At 41.5% G+C, this 23,853-nt stretch overlaps 2 protein-coding genes across 3 annotated transcripts in view; both read left to right on the top strand.

Moving 5' to 3' along the window:
* LOC134577031 (coiled-coil domain-containing protein 15-like) overlaps positions 1-14,245 on the top strand; it is a 29,634-nt gene extending 15,389 nt beyond the window's left edge. The window contains exons 7-8 of the mRNA XM_063435675.1: positions 12,112-12,215; positions 14,071-14,245. Of these exons, the coding sequence (XP_063291745.1) occupies positions 12,112-12,215; positions 14,071-14,245 (279 nt within the window). The remainder of the gene's footprint in view (positions 1-12,111; positions 12,216-14,070) is intronic.
* A 9,365-nt stretch (positions 14,246-23,610) lies between these two features.
* LOC134577904 (glucose-6-phosphate exchanger SLC37A2-like) overlaps positions 23,611-23,853 on the top strand; it is a 37,133-nt gene continuing 36,890 nt past the window's right edge. For both annotated transcript variants that reach the window (XM_063436835.1, XM_063436834.1), the window contains exon 1: positions 23,611-23,747. In XM_063436835.1, coding sequence (XP_063292905.1) covers positions 23,689-23,747 — 59 coding nt within the window. In that variant the 5' untranslated portion in view covers positions 23,611-23,688. The remainder of the gene's footprint in view (positions 23,748-23,853) is intronic.

Raw genomic sequence — 23,853 nt, 5'->3', positions numbered from 1 at the left:
TTGCCGTCGAGCGTCTGGAACTGAAATCGGACACTCGACTAGGCAAACACCGCTGAGACCTCCAGACTTCCAGGATTTCGTATAGAAACTACCGAATGACCCGTCGTTCGGTAGAAAGAAACATACGAACTAGGGGATTCATGCGAATCCCTCTTAGTCTCTATAACCCAAGTAATTCGTCTGTTTGCGTTCCCTTGTTTGTGACCGACCGCAGGGCCAAAATGCATGGAACTGTTTTCGGATACTTTACCCATGCGGTCGGTCAATACTTTAAAGTCCCATAACTCCCAAACCGTTTATCCGAATGGGCTGATTTTAACATATGTTGTCCCTCCAGACTAGGGCTATCTGGAGATATTGGATTTGTGGATGTACCCCAAGTATTTAGGGTACATCCAAAACTTGGGTAAAAATGTGTCCCTGTTAATTATGTTAAGTGCTAATCTAAGGGGAGGAAATGTGTGGGAGGTACATCCATGTGATTGGTTAATTTCATCCTCCCCCTGGGAGTGTCCTGTATGTACTTGTTGGTAATAAAAGCCAGACTGGGTGTCCCAGTCTTGAGTTCTTGCTTAACCCTCAAAGCGATGTGTCGTCTCGGTCTTTGGGGGAATGGGATTGTATGCTGACTGCCAAGAGTGTAAGCCGATGTCTGCTTTTCTTGTTCAGCTGTTCCAGTGTTCGTGTGGTTCCAGTTCGGAGTGTTATTTCGTATCCAGCTCGTGAGTTCTGATGTTCTGCAGTAGCTGTGCCTGTCTATGGAAAAGGGGATTATCGCCTAAACGCATTTTTCCCCTTTTATGCTGAAACGGTCCGTTACAATTGGTGGCAAGCGGCGGGATCGTTCCTACAACCAGAGGGACAGCTACAGACAACACCATTCCTGGATTACAAAGTGAGGGCAACGCCAGTACCCGTACAGCGCCCCTATCTACAAGGAACCAACTGCAGCAGAGCAAGCATGGCACCCAGCTACACTCAAGAGGCGTATGACAGAGAGGTAACCGCGGTGCTGGCTATATGCGGACCCAACCTCTCAGAGGAGCTAATACAGCAGGTGAAGAAAGCAGTGCGAGAGTACTTGCCGCGGGAATCAGAGTGGGCCAGGGGGTTTGCAGACCTCCCTCCCCAGCGGCAATGTGTGGCCCAGGGAGCTGATGGTGTCGTCCATCCTCCCCAGCAGCCGTGTGTGTCCAAGGGAGCCGAAGGTGCAGTCCTTCCTCCCCAGCGGCAGGCTGAGTTACAGGGGGCAGAGGTTGTTGTTCCTGCCCCCCAGCAGCAAAGTGAGATGCCAAGAAGGCAGTGTGAAGTGAAGGGAGAGGAGAGCAGCGTCCTCCCTCCCCAGCGGCAATGTGTGCCCCAGGGAGCTGATGGTGTCGTCCATCCTCCCCAGCAGCCGTGTGTGTCCAAGGGAGCCGAAGGTGCAGTCCTTCCTCCCCAGCGGCAGGCTGAGTTACAGGGGGCAGAGGTTGTTGTTCCTGCCCCCCAGCAGCAACGTGATATGCCAAGAAGGCAGTGTAAAGTGAAGGGAGAGGAGAGCAGCGTCCTCCCTCCCCAGCGGCAATGTGTGCCCCAGGGAGCTGATGGTGTCGTCCATCCTCCCCAGCAGCCGTGTGTGTCCAAAGGAGCCGAAGGTGCAGTCCTTCCTCCCCAGCGGCAGGCTGAGTTACAGGGGGCAGAGGTTGTTGTTCCTGCCCCCCAGCAGCAAAGTGATATGCCAAGAAGGCAGTGTGAAGGGAAGGGAGAGGAGAGCAGCGTCCTCCCTCCCCAGCGGCAATGTGTGCCCCAGGGAGCTGATGGTGTCGTCCATCCTCCCCAGCAGCCGTGTGTGTCCAAGGGAGCCGAAGGTGCAGTCCTTCCTCCCCAGCGGCAGGCTGAGTTACAGGGGGCAGAGGTTGTTGTTCCTGCCCCCCAGCAGCAAAGTGAGATGCCAAGACGGCAGTGTGAAGCGAAGGGAGAGGAGAGCAGCATCCTCCCTCCCCAGCGGCAGTGTGTGCCCCAGGGAGCTGATGGTGTCGTCCATCCTCCCCAGCGGCAGTGTGTCCTGCAGGGAGCAGAGACAGTCAGTCTCGCACCCCAGCAGCCGGACAAGAGAATGAAAGGGGAGACAGCTGGTCCCCCTTTCCACCAGCAGAGAGAGTGGCAGGGAGAGGAGCCTGCTAAACCCCCTCCCCAGCGGCAGTTTACCGTCCAGAGAGAGGAGCTTGTTACACCCTCTCTCCAGCGGCAGCCTAACCCACCAAGGGGAGATGTTAAGCCCCACATCTGTGCAGATGGGACCGTAGTCTCTGCACTTACAGCCCCAGGGGTAGGGACGGTCGGTCCTGTCCCCCAGCCACAGAGCGATATATCTAAAGGGGAGACAGTCGGTCTCCAGCAGCCAGGCTCCCACCAGACTACTCCCGTGGTAGTGCTGGCAACAGGACAGAGTACCGCTGGTCTCTGCCCCCTCAGCAACCCACCAAGGCAGCCTATCAGTCTCTCACCCAGCCGTGGGGAGGCACCTGAACTTGGACAAAATTCTCCCTCCCCCAGGTGTGGTAACTGTTTATTATGGGTGGGCTGCTCTACTACTTCTGTTCTGTGGGTGGGTTGCTGGACTAACCAGGGCACTGACCGGCAGGAGGTCAGATACCCTGTTAGTCTAATTGGTAAAGGGGAGAATTGTGGCGAAACCAACTTCGCCACTGTGGGCTGGAGAAGCCTGGCTGCTAGCCTCCTGCCCGCTGACTATGGCCCCTGGACATATTGCGCTTTAAAGACTATATTTGGGCATGTAACAATTTGTATTGCTGCTGCTGGCCCTTTAAAAGCAGCGATGGACATATTGGAACTTTTGGGACTACTGTACCTTTAAGACTGTGGAGCGTAGTACAGTAATCCTGCCTTTAATACTTTCATGTCTTGTATGTATTTTTGTATGCAGTTAACCTGGGTTATATATGTGTACAGCATTCATCTGATTGTTCGGTAGAATCACTCCATTCATTGTATGGAGGAAACTACCGAACAACCAGACCACCCAGGACTAAGTGTGCCTCCAATTACCGTTTGCAACAATGTTGCAAACAGGTAATTGGCAATCCATGTAATGTATTATGTGTCCTCTGGGTGGCCGCCATTCGTGAAACAACCACGTGGCGGCGGCCATCTTTAACTGCCGAACAGCGGTGTTTTGCCGTCGAGCGTCTGGAACTGAAATCGGACACTCGACTAGGCAAACACCGCTGAGACCTCCAGACTTCCAGGATTTCGTATAGAAACTACCGAATGACCCGTCGTTCGGTAGAAAGAAACATACGAACTAGGGGATTCATGCGAATCCCTCTTAGTCTCTATAACCCAAGTAATTCGTCTGTTTGCGTTCCCTTGTTTGTGACCGACCGCAGGGCCAAAATGCATGGAACTGTTTTCGGATACTTTACCCATGCGGTCGGTCAATACTTTAAAGTCCCATAACTCCCAAACCGTTTATCCGAATGGGCTGATTTTAACATATGTTGTCCCTCCAGACTAGGGCTATCTGGAGATATTGGATTTGTGGATGTACCCCAAGTATTTAGGGTACATCCAAAACTTGGGTAAAAATGTGTCCCTGTTAATTATGTTAAGTGCTAATCTAAGGGGAGGAAATGTGTGGGAGGTACATCCATGTGATTGGTTAATTTCATCCTCCCCCTGGGAGTGTCCTGTATGTACTTGTTGGTAATAAAAGCCAGACTGGGTGTCCCAGTCTTGAGTTCTTGCTTAACCCTCAAAGCGATGTGTCGTCTCGGTCTTTGGGGGAATGGGATTGTATGCTGACTGCCAAGAGTGTAAGCCGATGTCTGCTTTTCTTGTTCAGCTGTTCCAGTGTTCGTGTGGTTCCAGTTCGGAGTGTTATTTCGTATCCAGCTCGTGAGTTCTGATGTTCTGCAGTAGCTGTGCCTGTCTATGGAAAAGGGGATTATCGCCTAAACGCATTTTTCCCCTTGTATGCTGAAACGGTCCGTTACACCGTGTGCGTCTGGCGGGAAAGTGGACGCCTTTCTCCGCCACCTCCCTCTGTAGGCCCCGCGGTGCCCGTTTTTTTTATTTTTTTGCTAGATTTGAGATTTGATCTTTACACATCACAAGTTAATTTGTTCTGTCTGGCTTCAGCCAATTACTATTCATCCATTAGTGGAGATGAGCAAGATACTTATTGATGGTTTCTGCTGGAACCTTTCAGTTTGATCTGAAGGGGATGTGTATGTTTGTATCCACAGCATAGCAGCGGTAGTTGTGATCATGTTGCCTTCTGATATCCCCATTGAAAGCATTCACACTGTAAATAACATGGGGGATAAGATTAAACCCTGTGGGACTCCACATACCAGGGCGTAGAGGTGTGTATTCTCTGGGTTCTATTAGATTAAAATTATTTGAGCCATCTTAGAACTGCTCCACACAGCCCACAGATGTTATGCGGTGGTGTAATAAAATGTCATGGTCCGCAGTGTGGAATACAGCAGAGAGTTCAAGGAGAATTAATATTGAGCACCCCCTTCTGTCTTTTGCCCTCAGTAGATCATTTAGTACACGTAAAAGGGCAGTTTCAATTCTATTCCTTGCCCTAAAACCCAACTGGAATGATTTATAAATATTGTTTCTTGTCAGCCATGTTTCTAGTTCTTGGCCTATAATTTTCAGTGCATTATTTAAAATAGGACAGAGAACAGTTTTCTTTTTAATGATGTTGGGAAGGACCTTGTCTATAGAGAACACTGACAAGTTTTGGTGAAAACTACTGCCATAAGGTTCATGCATCCAATTAAAAGGCATGTTATTCCTGGATCCAGATTACAAATTGTGGCGCACACACACACACACACACATTTTGTTAGTTTGAATGAGGTTATTTCCCTCAGCATAATCAAAGCTTGTTCAGTGAGATGGGAAGTTGTTTTGAGCGTGTTCTTTGATGATGATATGTCACAGCGAATAGTTGACACTTTGTTGGTAAAGGAGGCAAACTCAGACATTTAATACCTAGATGCTGCATCGACCGCTACTTCCTATTGGCGCTAATGGGCCGCCATCTTGGACCGGTCACCCGCTTGAATACAGGACACAAGGAAGGAGCTGTGTAAGTAACAGTAGTCCAAGGTTTTACTTAGTTACATAGTTACATAGTTACATAGTTAGATAGCTGAAAAGAGACTTGCGTCCATCAAGTTCAGCCTTCCTCACACCTGTTTTTTGCTGTTGATCCAAAAGGCAAAAAAAAAAAAAAAAAAAACCCAGTTTGAAGCACAATTTTGCAACAAGCTAGGACAAAAAAATTCCTTCTTGACCCCAGAATGGCAGTCAGATTTATCCTTGAATCAAGCAGTTATTGCCCTACATTGAAAGATTATATCCTTGAATATTCTGTCTTTGCAAGTATGCATCTAGTAGCTGTTTGAACATCTGTATGGACTCTGATAAAACCACTTCTTCAGGCAGAGAATTCCACATCCTGATTGTTCTTACAGTAAAAAAACCTTTCCTTTGCCTTAGACGAAATCTTCTTTCTTCCAGTCTAAACGCATGGCCTCGTGTCCTATGTAAAGTCCGGTTTGTGAATAGATTTCCACACAATGGTTTGTATTGGCCCCGAATATATTTGTATAATGTTATCATATCCCCTCTCAGGCGACGTTTTTCTAAACTAAATAGGTTTAAATTTGTTAACCTTTCTTCATAGCTGATATGTTCCATTCCTTTTATTAATTTTGTAGCCCGCCTCTGCACTTTTTCTAGTGCCATGATGTCCTTCTTTAGAACAGGTGACCAAAATTGCACAGCATATTCAATATGTGGTCTTACCAGTGATTTATAGAGAGGCAAAATGATATTCTCGTCCCGAGAATGAATGCCCTTTTTCATGCATGACAATACCTTACTGGCCTTGGCCACTGCTGATTGACATTGCACATTGTTGCATAGTTTGTTGTCTATAACCATTCCCAAGTCCTTTTCGTGTGTTGTTATCCCTAATTCACTTCCATTAAGGGTATACGTTGCTTGTGTATTCTTTACGCCGAAGTGCATAACTTTGCATTTTTCAACATTAAATTTCATCTGCCATTTGAGTGCCCAGTCCTCCAGTCTATCTAAATCCTTCTGCAGCAAAGTAATATCTTGCTCACATTGTATTATTTACAAAGTTTTGTGTCATCTGCAAACACTGAAACATGACTTTCAATGCTGTCTTCGAGATCATTTATAAAAATGTTAAATAGAAGGGGTCCCAGAACAGACCCCTGAGGGACACCACTTGCCACCTCTGTCCAGCTTGAAAATTTACCATTAACGACAACTCTTTGTATTCTGTTTTTAAGCCAATGTTCTACCCAAGAACAAGCATTTTCATCAAGACCGATTTCCTTGAGTTTGAACACTAATCTTTTGTGTGGAACTGTATCAAATGCCTTGGCAAAATCCAAATAGATCACATCCACTGCAACACCCTGATCTATACTTCTACTTACTTCTTCGTAGAACGCAATCAAGTTAGTTTGACATGACCTGTGCTTCATAAAACCATGCTGATTTTTGCTGATAACCATATTCTTCTCAAGGAAGAAGAATATTAATCACCAGTGCTGTACATGACCTTACCAACAGTGTGCAGTGTGGCGTGCCATACCCGAGTACTTTCTATTGATACGTGCTTAGAGGATAAATGTAGCTGAGATGCTAATGAAACTGTAAAGAGAACAGTTTTGGACGTTTTCCAAGCTTTAATGCTTCACATTGCCTTGTAAATCCTAATTTTATTCCCATGTTTTAAAATATGGAACAGTGATGTGCAAAGATGTTTATGCAATAAATTTTTCTCAAAAGTGGGTGCTTTAGACTGTGTTTCGAATAGTGCCAGTCCCAGCATATACAGCCTTGTATGCCATGATTCATTTAGACAGTATGCAATCTTGTCTACTGTATTTAACCCTTTCAGGACCACCAGGGTATTAGAAGGTGTGCTCTCCTCGAGAATCCAAAGGGTTACATTAAGAACATCACGTACCGTTTTTGAACTGAATAGGGCAAGCTATATCTCTTCTAGCCTTGTCAGACTAGATTTCCCATTATCTCTAGCTGTGTGGTTGGTTGCTGTATGATGGGAATGACAGTCCAATGGCTGCAGCTTTTTTTAGCCCTGTTTTATAAAATAAACCGTATTTAAAATCTGCCTTAGTATGAAGATACAAGAAATAGTCTCATAGCACTTGGATTAGAAATATTTCCTCTACTTGATAAACCGTTTGCCACAAAGCTGTTGTCAAAAAGTAATTGTATATAGACAAATAAAAGCAAGTGGTTTATTTTTATATGAGAAGTTTGAATAGGAAGAGAAAATATCGAATTACCACATTAACATCAGCATTCTCTTCTTAACAATTGAAAATATTTGCTTATTGTAAAATATATATTTTTTAATAAAGTATTGTATTTAACTTGAAAAAGGTGAAATCATTAACATTCTGCATTTACAGCAAAATACTACAGGACAACTAGAAGTACCATAGACATATATATATGTCCATGGAAGTACGACCGGCCCAAAATGGCGCCCGCATTTCTCGACCACCAGAGGTCAGTGCGGCGTCTAGGTATTATATGTCTATGAGCAAACTCCTCACATTTTCACTGGGTTAAAGTTGAGATGCTATTTAGGTAAACTGGATTGCATCATTTTTCAACTGTGCTAGAATAGCTTGGCTTGTCTATTTTTTGCTTTTGTCATTTTTTAAAATGAATTTAAACAAAAAAATTTTTTTAGTGAATCTTTTTTTTTTTGTACTTGTTGCATAGGAAGATATATTGTGTACAATACAAAGACAAATAAAGGAAGGACCTTAGCGTTTTCTTCTTATAGGTATAATTACATTAGTCAATAGCACTTTAACATACAATAAGAACCTAGATAAATAATTTCAGTTTCCAGAGGGAAGCAATAAACAATACAATTTTTTACAGATTTAGCTAATAATCGTTGCATAAGGATGCTTGGTTGCATATTGCCATAAGGTCATTGAAGACATTGCATCTGTCCGCCATGTCATATTATTTAACATACTGGATAGCAGAGGAGATACATTAGTATGAAAGAAAAACACAGAACGAAGTAGAACCAAAAAGAAAGAAAGGTAACCGGATATTGTTCCATCAACTTCAATATGCCCTTTTGCGAGGAATGCAGCTTTCTTCTATGAGTAATGGAGACAATACAGGGGCAGTCGGTGTGAGAGACATTTTGGTTTTCTGTACCCTTTCTTTAACTAATGTGAGCGGGGGAGGGCTTTTGTTCATCCAGTGTGGAGCTATGGCACATTTGGCAGCCGAGAGAATGTGTATTATGATATCCCTTTCCGCACTCGTCAATGAGGTTGGTAAAATGTGCAGTAGATGTGTCAGCTTGTAGGGTCATAGTGACTTTTTGTGTCCAACAGATAGGAGAGGTTTCTCTATATTTGCGGGCTAGTTTACTTGGAGTAAGAGACCACCTCATCCACATTTTATATGATGTTTCTAAATGGTCAAGGCAGTGTGTTGCTTTTTTGTTGCCTTACGCCATTGATCCATGGTATGGTGTGTATGGAGGTCATCCTCCCATTTGGTCATGTATAAAAACTTTGTGGATGTTGCGTTATCTTGTAACTCATTATAACATTCTGATAGCGATTTTAATTTACTCGCTTTACCCCAAAATAGGCAACCAAAGTTGTTTATCTTGTCTGTTTAAATGGGGGTTATGTTAAACTTGTGTGTTATGTGTTTCCCTCTTAAATAGTGGAAAAGGTAGGAATATTATACTTATTTTGTAGAGTTGGAAATGTGTGCAGTGCCATAACATCGAACAGGTGTGTGATCTGTTATTCCAGCTGCCTTCCAGTGCTGAAGTGGGAGATCTGACATGTAGTATTGTAGGTTTTCTATGGGGGACATGTGGAACAGGAGGTGGAATTTTAATTTTAAAAATGGAATTTTAGTTAGCGCATATTTTTGTTACAGTTTCATGGCTAATATTTTACCTGCTTTACTACCTTGTGCATATAAACGTTGGTTGAGTTTTAACATGTAGCTTTCTATCAATTGTAATGTTTATTCAGCGCATCTCTAAGTTGTTTAAGTTGTGTTTCCACTGGTCGTGTGGGATTAGCCTTATGTTTGGCTTCCAAATCTGTAAGCTGTTGTGTTTGGTCCTTTTGGGTTTTATTAAATTTCTTTTTCAAAGTGGCTCCCAACTGGATGCATGGATCCCAACAAGTACCACCTCATGGGCGAACCATACTAAAGCAAGGGAAGAATGTCCAATGGTGTCCTATGCAACCTTTTTTTTTTTTTTATTTATTTATTTTTTTTTACTGTGATTGCTTTTTGGTAAGCATATTCTTCTGCCATTCTCTGCTGTCTGAGATTTCTTCCATCTCCATTCAAGAGAGCATCCATTCTTTTTCATCTCTCTGATGGTACAGTCAAACTATGGAATCCTATGATGAGTGGTATGGTGTAAAGTGCTTATTGGGGCAATAGAGCAGTTTTCACATTCATATTGTAGTATTGTACCAGAGAGCTTACATCATCACAGCTCTTTAATATATGGGTAAACTCAAGATAAGACCAGAGTATCTGAGGGGATATGTTCTTTAGTGGTCAAAAACTAGTCATCTTTACAAGAGCAGGGTTATGTGAGGGGCTACTAAGAGAAAATGTAATGGAGTAATGCTCCGAGCACATGGCTGGGGGTTTATTATTAAGTTTCAGTAGTAAATGCAAGATCTACAATGTGGCCACTCTTATGGATAGCAGAAGAAATAGCTTGGTAGAAGTAGGTCATGTTCAAACTGTAAAGACTTCTCATCCACCCATGCATTGAAATCCCCTTGTATAAACTATGGTGGCCTAAAATGAATCCGGATACCAGCTATATGAATTCATGCAGGACTTGATTTCCATTTACACGTGGGCGATTCGAGATCAGGAGAATTTTATAACCCATACCTGCTGCATTTCTGGCAGCCACACATTCAAATGTTGTTGCTGTATTTCCCACTGAAAAGGCCGTATGTTTAAACTTGTTTTAAAACAGATTGATACACCTCTTTCTTTTCTATGTTTAATTGGACAGTGGAATGTTGAATAATTTGGAGGTATTGCTGCTTCTAGAATTGGGCCTGCATTTCCATCAAGCCAGGGTTCTGTAATACACCCTATATCTGCTGATTTAATAAGGTCATAGATAAATGCAGTTGTATTTTTCTAGATCTTGTATTACAGAGTACAGGGGGCGAGCAGGTTTGTTCTTTGTAATTAGTGCTGGGTTGTTGATGGGGGTTGGAATTAAGGTTAATATGTTCGCTTTTGTATTTGGAATCATATCAGTGTCTTTTATTTTTCCCATAGTGGGTCTTGCAGTCTGAGGTGTGGGACATTTGCTTAGTTTCTTCTTTGTTGTGTTTTCTTAAGAATGCCGAGATCTTTTAAAATAGATATTTGGGATGGTGTGCGAGCCAGAAAAGCTTTTGGTTTGCTTGGGGCACGTGTGAAAGAGTTCATTTTGCTTTGAGGTTCAGAGTTAGGTGTGACTGAGGTGAGAGGGTTCTTTGAGTTGTAGATTTCCTAGACCCAGTCCACATCAGTGTGTTTGTCAGAAGAGCTCTTTAGAAAATCAGTTTGTTTTACTGAATAAATGAGTAGATTCAAGATAATGAAAGCAGATATAGATTTATTTCCCAGGAATTAATCATAGTTGTTGGATTTCCTTCCTAGTGTAGAGGTATTGGATGTTTAGCAATTACTATTGAAGCAGAGTATATCCAGGTGATGATTAGCAATTTCCATTGCAGTAAGATGTATCCAGTTGTATCCGAAGAATTGTTGGAGTTTATCTGCTACAGAAAGGATGTGGCCAGAAGATCCAGTATGTATCTCAAGAGTTAATTTTGGAAAGAGATTTGTAGCAAGCAGACAAATAAAAAGACCCACTGAAGTGGTATTTGGTGTCTTTTGCCAGATTTCCTGTTATTTTAGAATTCTTCCTTTTTTGCTGTGCGTAGAAGTGCATACTTGCTTGTCTTGCCCCAAAAGCAGACGACAAACCGTTCACGATACATAGGTGACATGTGTGAAGCATTCAGAAAATCATGCACAATTTTATAAATTATACGACTTACTAAAGGCCAGCCTAAAGACACACGTCTAGATCAAGATTAAAATATGAGCTTGCATAAACTTTCCAGACATGAAAGTAAAAATAATCTAGCTAAACGTGCATGTCAGTGCAGGCAATTTTGAAGCTTGCTGGTTGACTACTTGCCTCGCTGTGCGCCACCGTCTCAAGCGGGGAACGCTGCATTTATTTATTTATATTGGATGTGTTCTAAATTGTGTATAGAAAAAGAAAAGCATTAAAAAGGCAACTTTCCTTTATTCCAGCACCAAGACAGAATGCTCACGGTCCCAATCTCTCCTAGTGCTGTCATCAACCCTCAATTTTAACCAGTCTGATGCTGCATGTGCAACACTCACATTGTGATCTTCTAGTCTAGTGTTGGATTCACACAGTGTCCAATATCAGGATAATCTACATGTTGACATCAGATGTCAAATTCTTATTCTTATTAAATAACTGAATCTATTTTGGTTCAAAGCTTCAAGTGACCGTTTCTCAGTCTTCATTAAGGCTATCCCTCTAATGATAAAGCCATTGGCATTTCATTGGGCAACCACTAGTTTGTTTTACAGAGAAGACCATTATTGACAACCTGCAGAGTAACATCTTGCCATTTCCCATCATTCTGTCATTGTGAGGATCACATGTGGTCTGAATTGTAAAATGATTGAGCAGCTCTAATATACAGGGGAACAAAAGTGAAGGGTGGATAAAATACGAGAGAGTTAGATGAGTTTAGTATGAGGAGACAAGGTGAGGATATGGATGACCGGAAGGACGAGAACCACAATCAGGGGAAGGGACTTTAATAAGGAGCTTGGGCAATAAAAACAAAGTATTAGACTGGGCTGTACACTGTGTTTCTTATACAGCGGTTTAGTTTTCAGAGTCCCAGCTGTTGCATTGTACTTATATCATTTTACTCTGTTTAGCGACAGAACCAATACATCATGTACCGCCGTCTATTCATGGACATTGAACGAGAGCAAGTCAAAGAAATGAAGAGACAAAAAGAACACTATAAAAAAATGTTGAAGTAAGTATCATTTGATACCCTCTGATTTTAATGAAATTGTTTTGTTTTCTTTAAACAAAAAAAATAATAATAATTTTAAACAAATGTATTTTATTGTACTGTCCACCATGTGGCATGCAGGGCCAGACTGGGAATACAAAGCAGCCCTGGAAAAAATAATTCCAGTCCCATAATTCAGTGTGTGTGTGTGTGTATGTGTATGTGTGTATAAAACCAAAGATGGCTAGGGCTGCACTCACCTGAACATGCATACATTATAGGGAGCTGCTGGGGCCAATATATACTCGCTTATTAACTAAACAATGATTTCAAATCTCATAGATTGTAATAGTTTTATTTAAAAACACCTCACCTAGGCAGAAAATAATGGGGGTTTAGTTACATTATATGATCATATATTGCATAAGCCTGCCACAACGTCAATGTACCCCATTCTTGGCAGTTACGTTGTGGCAGGCTTTCTCAAGATCTACTGTATTTATGTCATCCTGGATAGGACGAAGTTGTTAATTTGGTAACTGAAGTAACTATGAAAAGTGCTACTTTAAAAGATTTACAAAAAAAAGAAAAGTGCTACTTTGTTTCGATAGTTTACTAGTCTCCTTCAATAGACCTAATGTCCCATGTGAATCTCCCCGTTGAGACCCTCTGCCCAGTGAATCTCCCCATTGAGACACTGCACCCTGTGAATCTCCCCATTGAGAATCTCTGCCCGGTGAATCTCCCCATTGAGAATCTCTGCCCGGTGAATCTCCCCATTGAGAATCTCTGCCCGATGAATCCCCCCCATTGAGGCCCTCTGCCCATTGAGGCGCTCCTCCGATTGAGACACTGTACCCTGTGAATCTCCCCATTGAGAATATCTGCCCGGTGAATCTCCCCATTGAGACCCTCTGCCCAGTGAATCTCCCCATTGAGGCCCTCTGCCCATTGAGGCGCTCCTCCCATTGATACACTGTACCCTGTGAATCTCCCCATTGAGACCCTCTGCCCAGTGAATCTCCCCATTGAGGCCCTCTGCCCATTGAGGCGCTCCTCCCATTGAGACACTGTACCCTGTGAATCTCCCCATTGAGAATCTCTGCCCGGTGAATCTCCCCATTGAGAATCTCTGCCCGGTGAATCTCCCCATTGAGAATCTCTGCCCGGTGAATCTCCCCATTGAGAATCTCTGCCCGGTGAATCTCCCCATTGAGAATCTCTGCCCGGTGAATCTCCCCATTGAGAATCTCTGCCCGGTGAATCTCCCCATTGAGAATCTCTGCCCGGTGAATCTCCCCATTGAGAATCTCTGCCCGGTGAATCTCCCCATTGAGAATCTCTGCCCGGTGAATCTCCCCATTGAGAATCTCTGCCCGGTGAATCTCCCCATTGAGAATCTCTGCCCGGTGAATCTCCCCATTGAGAATCTCTGCCCGGTGAATCTCCCCATTGAGAATCTCTGCCCGGTGAACCCCTCCATTGAGAATCTCTGCCCGGTGAACCCCTCCATTGAGAATCTCTGCCCGGTGAACCCCCCCATTGAGAATCTCTGCCCGATGAACCCCCCCATTGAAACACTCTACCCGGTGAATCTCCCCATTAAGACCCGCTGCCTTGTGAATCTCCCAATTGAGACCCTCTGCTCATTGAGACTGGTGAATCTCCTCATTAAAACCTTTAGTATTTAAATACTGGTTACCCTGTGGCTCTGAACTCATGTCACCTTGAAATTGTTTGAATTGCCACTTTTAACTTGCGGGTTTGCAGGACACCGAATGCACTGCACTTGTGTGTAATGCAATATTTTGTGTAGTACATTATTTTAAAATTGAATAATCAAGACATTTTGGGATTTATTTATGTTTTATTAAAGAATTAAGCACGGCAAAGAAGTACAGCGACAATTAGAAGAGCAGAGATTGAGGGACGAAGCAGATCAGGAAGAACTCCATTCCTTTCAAAGAGAATGTGAAAGACTTGCTCTCGAGCGGGAAATTGAAAAAGAAAATTTGGAGAAAACACAGAAAACCAAAGAATATGTTCGGTAAATGGTTATTGACCCCTTCTAGACACGTTGAGTTCTATTTTTTCTATAACTCAATTTACCTCGTAACTTGGCTGTCAAGAGTCTGTTATGCGTATGTCGTGACTCCAAGCCAAAGTTGTTTGATTTGGAGGACAAGTCAGAAAGCATTAACCTTTCAGTGTGTTTGTTTAAAACTTCTGCCCTTAATGCAATGTTTTGATTTATTTCAGCCAAAATAGTACTAGTGACATTGGGCCACTTAAAAAATAGCCTCCGATCAATATTCCACCAAACATTTCAGTTGGCACCTTGCAGTCAGGCAGGAAGTATTCACTTTGCGGTCGTCTGAGCTTTTGTGGCTACAACAATTTTAAAATAACAGCCCTTAACCATGACTAGGGCAGTTGTAACAAGCCATAAATTGGATGAGGTGTAGTATCTTATGGTGGTACCATATTTCACGTCAATCAGGTCTGTAGTCTGTGCTGCTGCTCATGTCAATCTATGGATATTGCATGGGTGTACTGGGTTTTGTAAACCACCTAGCAATGGGTGCAGCTGAGATAGATAAATTCACTGAATACAGGGGAATCTATATCTCCAGTGGTGTGCCACGGGTTGACTCCTATCACTCTGCATTTAGTGAATTCGATATCATTAAAACATGTATATTTCCTGTGATTCCATGAACTGACGCTCACCATTCCTTGCAGGTATATAGAGGCTCTGCAAGCACAGATGAAGGAGAAGATGAAGTTGTATAATATTGATCTGCCTCCATTGTGCTGCTGTGGCTCGGATTTCTGGGGTTCACATCCTGACACCTGCGCAAATAACTGTATCTTTTACAAAAACCCAAAAGGTGCATTGCAAATTTATATACTCTTTTATATGGGAGTTCTGCGTGTACAGTCCTGTAACATTGCCACATTATATTCATGATGTTTATTATCTAATTTTATTTCTTTCAGTTTTTCTTTTTTGTTATTCTCCCACATACAGGTTTTTTGGTTTTTTTTTTGTCTCCAATAGTTTACATGTTTAATGTTGGGAATGATTTACCCCTCTGTGAAAGGAATGTGACGCAGGCGCCCCTGCCAATCACACTACTCCATACCTTAATTCTGATCGCTTGTGGAAACCCTTCGCCACTTCCTGAGCAAATTTATACCCTTTTATTCCTTTTTCCATATATGTATTCATTTATTTTTAATATTATAAATGGTATTTTATTTACACTGACCTCCAAATTGCTCTGAAAAGCGGCCAGCTCTGTCATGGAGCACCCCTTAATTGCATTTTGAGACGGCATTGGCTGTAGCTGGAATTCACCATGTTTACCGCTTGTAGTCTGCCTCTCTATACGAAAAGGCAGATAATCTGGGATATGAAAAGAGCATAGTCTAAATCCACAGGAATTCCCTGCAATTCTCTGACTAACAAGCTCCTTTTTTTTTTTTTTTTAATTCCCTGCTGGTGGCTGCCCTATGCTTCTGATTGTTATACTTATTTCCACATGTGGATTGCAAGCTCCTGTGTATATAATTTCTTGTTGGTTAATTAACTATATATATATAATGTTTATTTGCTTTTTTTTTTAGCCTATACCCGTGCACTGCAGTCTGTCCTTTCTTCGAGGGACATGTGGGACGGAGGAATAAGCGCCAGATTTTCGGCCTGTAACCTCAGCACTTAACCTTGAACCGAAATATTGTTTCTAACAATCAGACGGAAGATGACTCTGTCACAAATGAATTTGCACACTTTTTATCAATGAGTTTTGTTGTTGTGAATGACTAAGGATTTTGTTGCACACACAATAATCAAAAATAATCCCTGGTCAGATATATTTTGATGATACTAGCCTGTATCGGTACAAATAACTTTGTAAATCATCGTTGACACTGTGCGTTAATCTATCTTGTGAAATTACCGTAATACTAACTATTTAAGAAATTCTGTCCAATATTAAAGCAGACTCCAGCGGCATGGAAAGGAGATGTGTTATCCCTCCAGATTACATCGCACACATGGATTTCCTTAAACGTTTTGTGACATGTGAATTGTGCATTGCTGTGCCTGCGATGTTTGTTGCTTTGTTCTATGTTTTCTAAGTCAGATATGAGTTATTTCAAAAAACAGGAGCCCATGAATGCTGGGGTGATTTGCAGAATTTCTTTCTTTGAAATAAAGTGCAGTGTGATAATCACTGGAGATATTTGCGTTTCTCTCTCTCTCCCCCCTCCCCCCCTTTCTTGTGTTCGTTTAATCCCTAGAGCACAAGAAACCCCTGAAGTTTTCCCTAATAACGGGGTATATCGATGGCCTGGTACAGTTTGTGACCTCATTGTGATTGATATGTAAATATTTAAAGTGTAACTAAACATTGGCTGTGTTCCTCCAAACCAGTCATTAGTGTGAACATGCGGCTTAGTTGGTTTATCCAAATAGTGAATATTGTTTCTCATCATCTCTGCTAGAGGACAGTTGGATCAGACTAATTACTTGACTTCTTGTGAATCCTTCAAAGCTTTGTTTGTGGCCGATAATTAAACTCTATGTGAAAAAAATGTCTTGGTTTTATTAGCCCGTGGGGTTAGGAAGGGCGTCCAGTTGCACTCTTGAAGGAATAAACTATTTAAATAGTCAAATGTTCCTGCCTCCCCAGGGAGAACCTACGAGGGCCGGCCTTCTCTTTGTTGAAGTGGCTCTGTCATTGGAGGGTCTCTTTGCTCCAATAAAAGCTGTTTGTAGCCAAGCTTTGTTTCTGCCGGGCCACTGAGGGCACTCTGCATTGTCACAGCGTATTTTTTCCCTTAGAGTGGATTTCTGAGAGCTGCACCACCAGACCGATTCTGATTGGCTCCTGCGGAATCTCATGCTCTTTAGCTTTTGTTTAGTTTTTAATCGTGACAGAGGATCTGACAATACAGAGATGGCTATCTGAGCTAAACTTACTGGAAACTTTATTACACAACCGTAAAACTAAGCTTCTGAGATTGTTTTAATTCCATAGATTTATTTTTTGTAAGTGGACAGTCTGAGTCCAGGAGAAGTAATATACTTACATTTTATAAATCATGAATACCGGAAGTGATTATTGGCTACCACACACTTTATGCGGCTGTATTTTATCTTGTGGGCAGCCATGATGGGCCATGTCCCCAAAGCTCGGGAGCTCATGGAGACATATGATCTTGAAGATACAGTCCCATCTTGCAACGGTTCTTCCTTGATATTTTGGAACAATCATTACAAATTACAACCATTACAAATATAAAATCCATGAGAGACCGCATGCATGGTATCCCATATGGTATTGCACATCCCAGGAATTTTGGGACCCTGATTAAAGTCATTTGGGCATATGAGAGCTGCTGGCTACCTACCTGTTCCCATTAAAGATGAGGTTGGTAAATTCAGGTTAAACATTGTTTAAAACTCTACACTTTGTATATACTTAATAATAATATATGTTTACGTCTGCATTCTGTTTGTACATTATTCATTTATTTGTTACTGGTATTTATAAAGAGCTAAACATATTCTGCAGCGCTGTACAATTGGGAAAGACAACACAATAAGAAAAGACCGATACAACAGGTAGAGGTCCCTGCCCGTGAGCTTACAATCTAAAGCATTATAAAACTCCTCGTATTGCATTATGAATTCCACGTTCTGTTTATCCATTATAAGGCTCTACACTCTATGTAAAAATTACAAGATTCTATATCGTTACATTAAATACCACAATTCTCTATCTAAATTAATATTAATATTACATACCCTTTAGTTGTATACACACATTCTATATCTGTATATTTCACATACATTCCACCCTGGATACAAAAGGTAACATGTTCTCTTTATCCATTTCATTCAACACCTTCTATCTATATAATATACAATGTGTGTGTGTGTACATTATAAAATGCTTTCACTCCTGGTAATTAAGAAAGGTAAATGAGATAAAGTAAAGGTCTGTTTGTGTAGGGCGGGTTACGGAGATCTGAAATATAATGCGGGATTAATAACCTATTAATGAATCAGTAATTGCTTTTAAATCTGTTATTCTATTAATTACAACTACAAATAATTGGTTCATCATAGCCGATGACTGTAACTAATAAATAAAATAGTGAGGGATTTTCTTTGTTCCAGTGATAGCAATCCTGTCCACTGGGGGCCTGTAGCACCCCTTTAACCCCTTAAGGACACATGACATGTGTGACATGTCATGATTCCCCTTTATTCCAGAAGTTTGGTCCTTAAGGGGTTAAATTACATATAACATTCCCAGCATTGAAAACAATGATTCGCTGTGAACTGCACTTGTCTTCCAAGCCCCACATCCTAGAGTCACAGTGGGGCTGTTAACTATCCTTTCACGTTACAGCACTGACATTTCATAAAGGTTTTTTATGGTGTATTTATATACAGTCAGGATTTGTATACAGACTAGTTTAATACAGCCAACATTTTTAACAATCTGGTATTCTGCAGTCAGGATGTATATATATTGTAAGGATTTACTTTCTATGTTTATTGAAAATAGAAGGCTGAGTCTGGTGGGGATGGAAGCTGTGAGATCAATGGATGGACGGATTGACGATAGCACTTTGTTCACAGCTTTTCCTGTAGGTAGTTCAGCAGGTTATAGACAGAATGGCTAAAATAATACTTTATGTAATTCTTGGAAAACATAAGGAAATGGAAGTAATGTTAGATGTAGCGGAACCCCTTTTTGGCTGTCCCCTTATATTGTTTTACTTATGGTTTTGTGTATTGGCACTGCAGAGACTTTCCATGCCTGGGATATACGAATTGACATTGCACCGTATATGGACGTACTGTGTTCGGTATACGAATAAAGTACCGAACACCCGGACCACTATGAAGTATATTAATCATCTAATTCATCTCCCTGATTGCTCTCTCATTCCCTGTATTCATACGAACTGGCTGTTATAATCTACGGGTGGCCGCCATTTCGGTAGCCGAACACGTGGCGGCGGCGGCCATCTTACGCACGAACTTCAGCGGTGTTTGGTCGTCGAGTGTTTGGAACTCAAAACGGACACTCAACTAACCGAACACCGCTGAGACCTCCAGGACGGCAGAAAGTACCGAAAGAAACACACGAATGGCCCGTCGTTCGGTAGGATGAATCCCACGAATTAGGGGATTCATCCGGTTACCGAACCCATTAGGTTTAACATAGCAATTTGGGAGTTTTAGGGCACGAACGGAGACCGACCGCAGGGCCAGATTTCATGGAACTATTTTCGGCATCTTTGCCCATACGGTCGGTCAAAACTTTACCTTCCCATAACTCCCGAACCCCTGGTCTGATCTGGGTGATATTTGGATATGTTTCTCACCCAGATCAGGGCTACCAGGGGGTACCATATTTAAAGGTATAGCACACATATTTGGGGTACATCCAGAAAGTGGGGAAAAATATGTACAGGATAATTATATCATCTATTAAGCTAAGGGGAGGAGATGTGTGGGAGGTAACGATGACATGATTGGTGCAATGTATAATTAATGTGAATCCCTCCCTTGCATGGGAGAATCTCATAAAAGCAGGAATGTTGCAAGTAAAGCTCAGTTCTACGCCTGATACTGTGTGTCGTCCAGTTATTGGGACAGGTGATGGGATATACTTGGATTATATTGCTGATTGTGCTGGTTACCCTGTTGGATTTATTACTTGTTCCTGCATCCTCTGGATATACTGGTGGAGTTAAGCTGTGAGAAATCAGCTCTCCGCTACATTAGACATTAGCTGAGAAGTGAAATGAACAGAAAATATATTTTTTAAATGTGTGAATTTAGTGTTCATTTAACTTTAAGAAATGTCTTAATGTCCTGGATCAGGTGGAGTTACTAAAACAAGTGTTATGGCCTTCAGGGCTGGTGGTGTTTCCCGTGGCTGTCAGCAGATAGCTTTATTTATCTTTTGTTTATCACTTTCAATAATTTCTAATTGAAGAATAAACTCTTTATTATTAAACCAATGTACTAATGAAACTGTCCTGTACTCATAACAATGTATTAAAATGATAAAAGCTTAACACATTTACTGCTGAGTCTGAGCACTGTGTATATCATTAAATAGAATTCATTTGAAAAGTTAAATCATCTCAAAAAAAAAATCAGAAGACTTGGATTTAATGTCGGTAAACAGAAAGCAGTGACTCACACAGCTCCACGCAGCCCGCTGATACTGAAATCGCGCCTGCGTCCAATCTTCTTTAACAGTTCTTAAACCTGTGTGGATTAATATATATATATATGGTTTTGAGTTTATATTATTATTCATGTGAATTGAATTTAAGCCGCCATATTTTTTTATGGCACAGAATACCAATAATTGTAGAAAAGCGGATGAAATAATAAAATAATTCCTCTGTGCCAGCTAATCATGGTGATAAAATTCTCCATACTTTGAGAGTGCATGCGATGGGTGTAATATTGTCAATGAATATTGTTAACACTTCAAACTACAAGAAATAAAGTGGAAACGGAGGTAATTAAACACAAGTTGTTTAACTCTTTGATTGAATAATGGCTCTAATTCTGCTTCTCAGTGTAAAAAATATACTGTAACGGTGAAATATGGCGCTACGCCAGCACGCTTATTGACTAAACTGAGAATTGTTGGGAATTGGAGGTGAATATAAAATTTGAGGCCAAATTAGCCAAACTGGAAACATTCTCTAACTCCGCATTGATTTCGTTTTGGTGCTAAATTTGATATTCACTGCGAATTCCCAACAATTCTCACCTGAATAACCCAGTTTATAGTTTGTCTGTATTGTGCTCAGCGTTTCACTATCAGTTACTCACTAACGTGGGGATATAAAGTGATTTTTTAAATTGCAGAACCAGAAACATTCCTGTTTCAGTTCAGCTACTATATCCATAAATGTGATTTTATTTAATTTTTGTAAATAACCCTGTTGGTGTATTACATCTGTATTGTGTATGACATTACACTTTGTTTTATGTCTGTCTACGTTACACACATCACTACACTGTCTGTATCGTGCGTGGCATTACATTGTATGTTTAATGTCTGTATCATTCGAGGCATTACACTGTACGTTTAATGTCTATATTTTGTGGCATTACACTGTACCTTTGATGTCTGTATCATTCGTGGAGTTACACTGTACGTTTGATGTCTGTATCATTCGTGGAGTTACACTGTACGTTTGATGTCTGTATCATTCGTGGAGTTACACTGTACGTTTGATGTCTGTATCATTCGTGGGGGTTACACTGTACGTTTGATGTCTGTATCATTCGTTGAGTTACACTGTACGTTTGATGTCTGTATCATTCGTGGAGTTACATTGTACGTTTGATGTCTGTATCATTCGTGGAGTTACACTGTACGTTTGATGTCTGTATCATTCGTGGAGTTACACTGTACGTTTGATGTCTGTATCATTCGTGGAGTTACACTGTACGTTTGATGTCTGTATCATTCGTGGAGTTACACTGTACGTTTGATGTCTGTATCATTCGTGGAGTTACACTGTACGTTTGATGTCTGTATCATTCGTGGAGTTACACTGTACGTTTGATGTCTGTATCATTCGTGGAGTTACACTGTACGTTTGATGTCTGTATCATTCGTGGAGTTACACTGTACGTTTGATGTCTGTATCATTCGTGGAGTTACACTGTACGTTTGATGTCTGTATCATTCGTGGAGTTACACTGTACGTTTGATGTCTGTATCATTCGTGGAGTTACACTGTACGTTTTATGTCTGTATCGTTGGTGGCGTTACACTGTACGTTTTATGTCTGTATCGTTGGTGGCGTTACACTGTACGTTTAATGTCTGTATCATGCATGATGTTACACCGTACGTTTGTAGCATTCGTGGCATTACACTGTACGTTTGATGGTTGTATCGTTTGTCCAGTAACACTATACATTTTATGTCTGTATCATGGGTGACGTTACACTGTACGTTTTACATCTGTATGATGGTTGAACTTGCTGTAGATGTTATGGTGTCAGGATTTACCTGGTGTAAGGAATCTGCCCTGTATTATGGACACTGTGTCACAAGTTACTAAAAAGACATGATGTCACAGAATGTCAAATAAGTGCAATGTCACAGGCTGCTAAATACATAAACAGGCTGATGACATTGAAAAGAACAATGCTTTAAACGTAACCTCTTACTGTGTGCCTGCGTTTGTCACATTTTATGTTTGTCTTAGTCCTGGCGCTTTACAATTTGGAATAATAAAGAATTAGAAATATTCAGTATCACAAGGGGAATCTGGAGATTATTTACTGAATTTTCACAAATTAAATCCAAATGGAAAACCTGAGGCAGAAATATCTGGAAAGTCTCCAATGTGCCATAGTCTCAGTTCAGTATTTTTGCCTTCGTTATTCCATTGAGATTTAATCCGAGTTTAGTGAATAACCCTGGGACTGTGTTTGTTGGGAGTGTAGATACAGGATTAAGGAGAGGATCTGAATGGGGGTGAGGGGCAGGAGACTTGCCAAAAGCTGGAAAATGGCTCAGCTGTTAAAGATTGGGGAGGGGAGGACCTTTATTTAACCCTTTAATAAACTGACTGTAAAGATTGGACCTTTATTTAACCCTTTAATAAACTGACTGTAAAGATGGGACCTTTATTTAACCCTTTAATAAACTGACTGTAAAGAATGGGCCTGATTTAACCCTTTAATAAACTGACTGTAAAGATCTGAGCTGAAAGAGGAGATTGTCCTGATGTAATCATTTAAACCCTTAAATTGATTTTTTTATGGAACAAATTCTTTATATAAAAAAAAATAATAGATTTAAAAAAATAATTCTAAGAATAATCGCAATTACTTTTATATTATTGAAGTTTGTTACATTTTATTATCAGTGTTAGTTTGCATGTTACATTGTGTGTCTCATTGTTAGTTTGCATGTTACATTGTGTGTCTCTGTATGTTACTTTGTGTGAGCCTCTCATGGCTGTTTATTAACATGAGAACTGTTGGGAATGCAAAATATATTACTCTGTGTTACATTGTATTTGCTGTATTTTGTTACAGTGCTGTTGCACTGTGTGTCTGTGTTGTTACATTGTGTGTATCTCAGTGTGTTGCAATGCCTGTCTCAGTGTTGTTACATTGTGTCTGCGTTGTTATAGTGTGTCTGCATTGTTACATTGTGTCTCTATGTTGTTACATTGTGTCTGTGTTGTTACATTGTGTCTGTGTTGTTACATTGTGTCTGTGTTGCTACACTGGGGTCCACTAGTAGATACAATGTATCAGTGGGGTGGGCGGGGTTACCGTCCTGGCTCCGCCCCCGCTGGTCACGTGTTTGATTCCCATTCATTATCAGCAGTTAAATCCCCGGAGCCGGAGAATGAGCTGAAACATCGGGACCGACCGGGACCTTCCCCACACCCACCCACCTACCGGCACCATGACCTCCTCTGTGGCCCCAGCTATCCGCCTGCTCCGATCTGTGCCCAGAGATGCCCGGTGAGTCTGGCCCCCGAGTGGCCCCTGACTGCTTCTACATAGACTGACTATTTATCAAGGGGGGGGGGGGGGGTGTTGCTGGGTAATAGGGTGGGGGGAGTCACTG

The sequence above is a fragment of the Pelobates fuscus genome, chromosome 11, assembly GCF_036172605.1.
Source record: "Pelobates fuscus isolate aPelFus1 chromosome 11, aPelFus1.pri, whole genome shotgun sequence".
NCBI classification, from domain to species: Eukaryota; Metazoa; Chordata; class Amphibia; order Anura; family Pelobatidae; genus Pelobates; species Pelobates fuscus.
The sequence above is the reverse complement of the archived record's forward strand: the minus strand, read 5'-3'. Positions and strand labels throughout refer to the sequence as shown.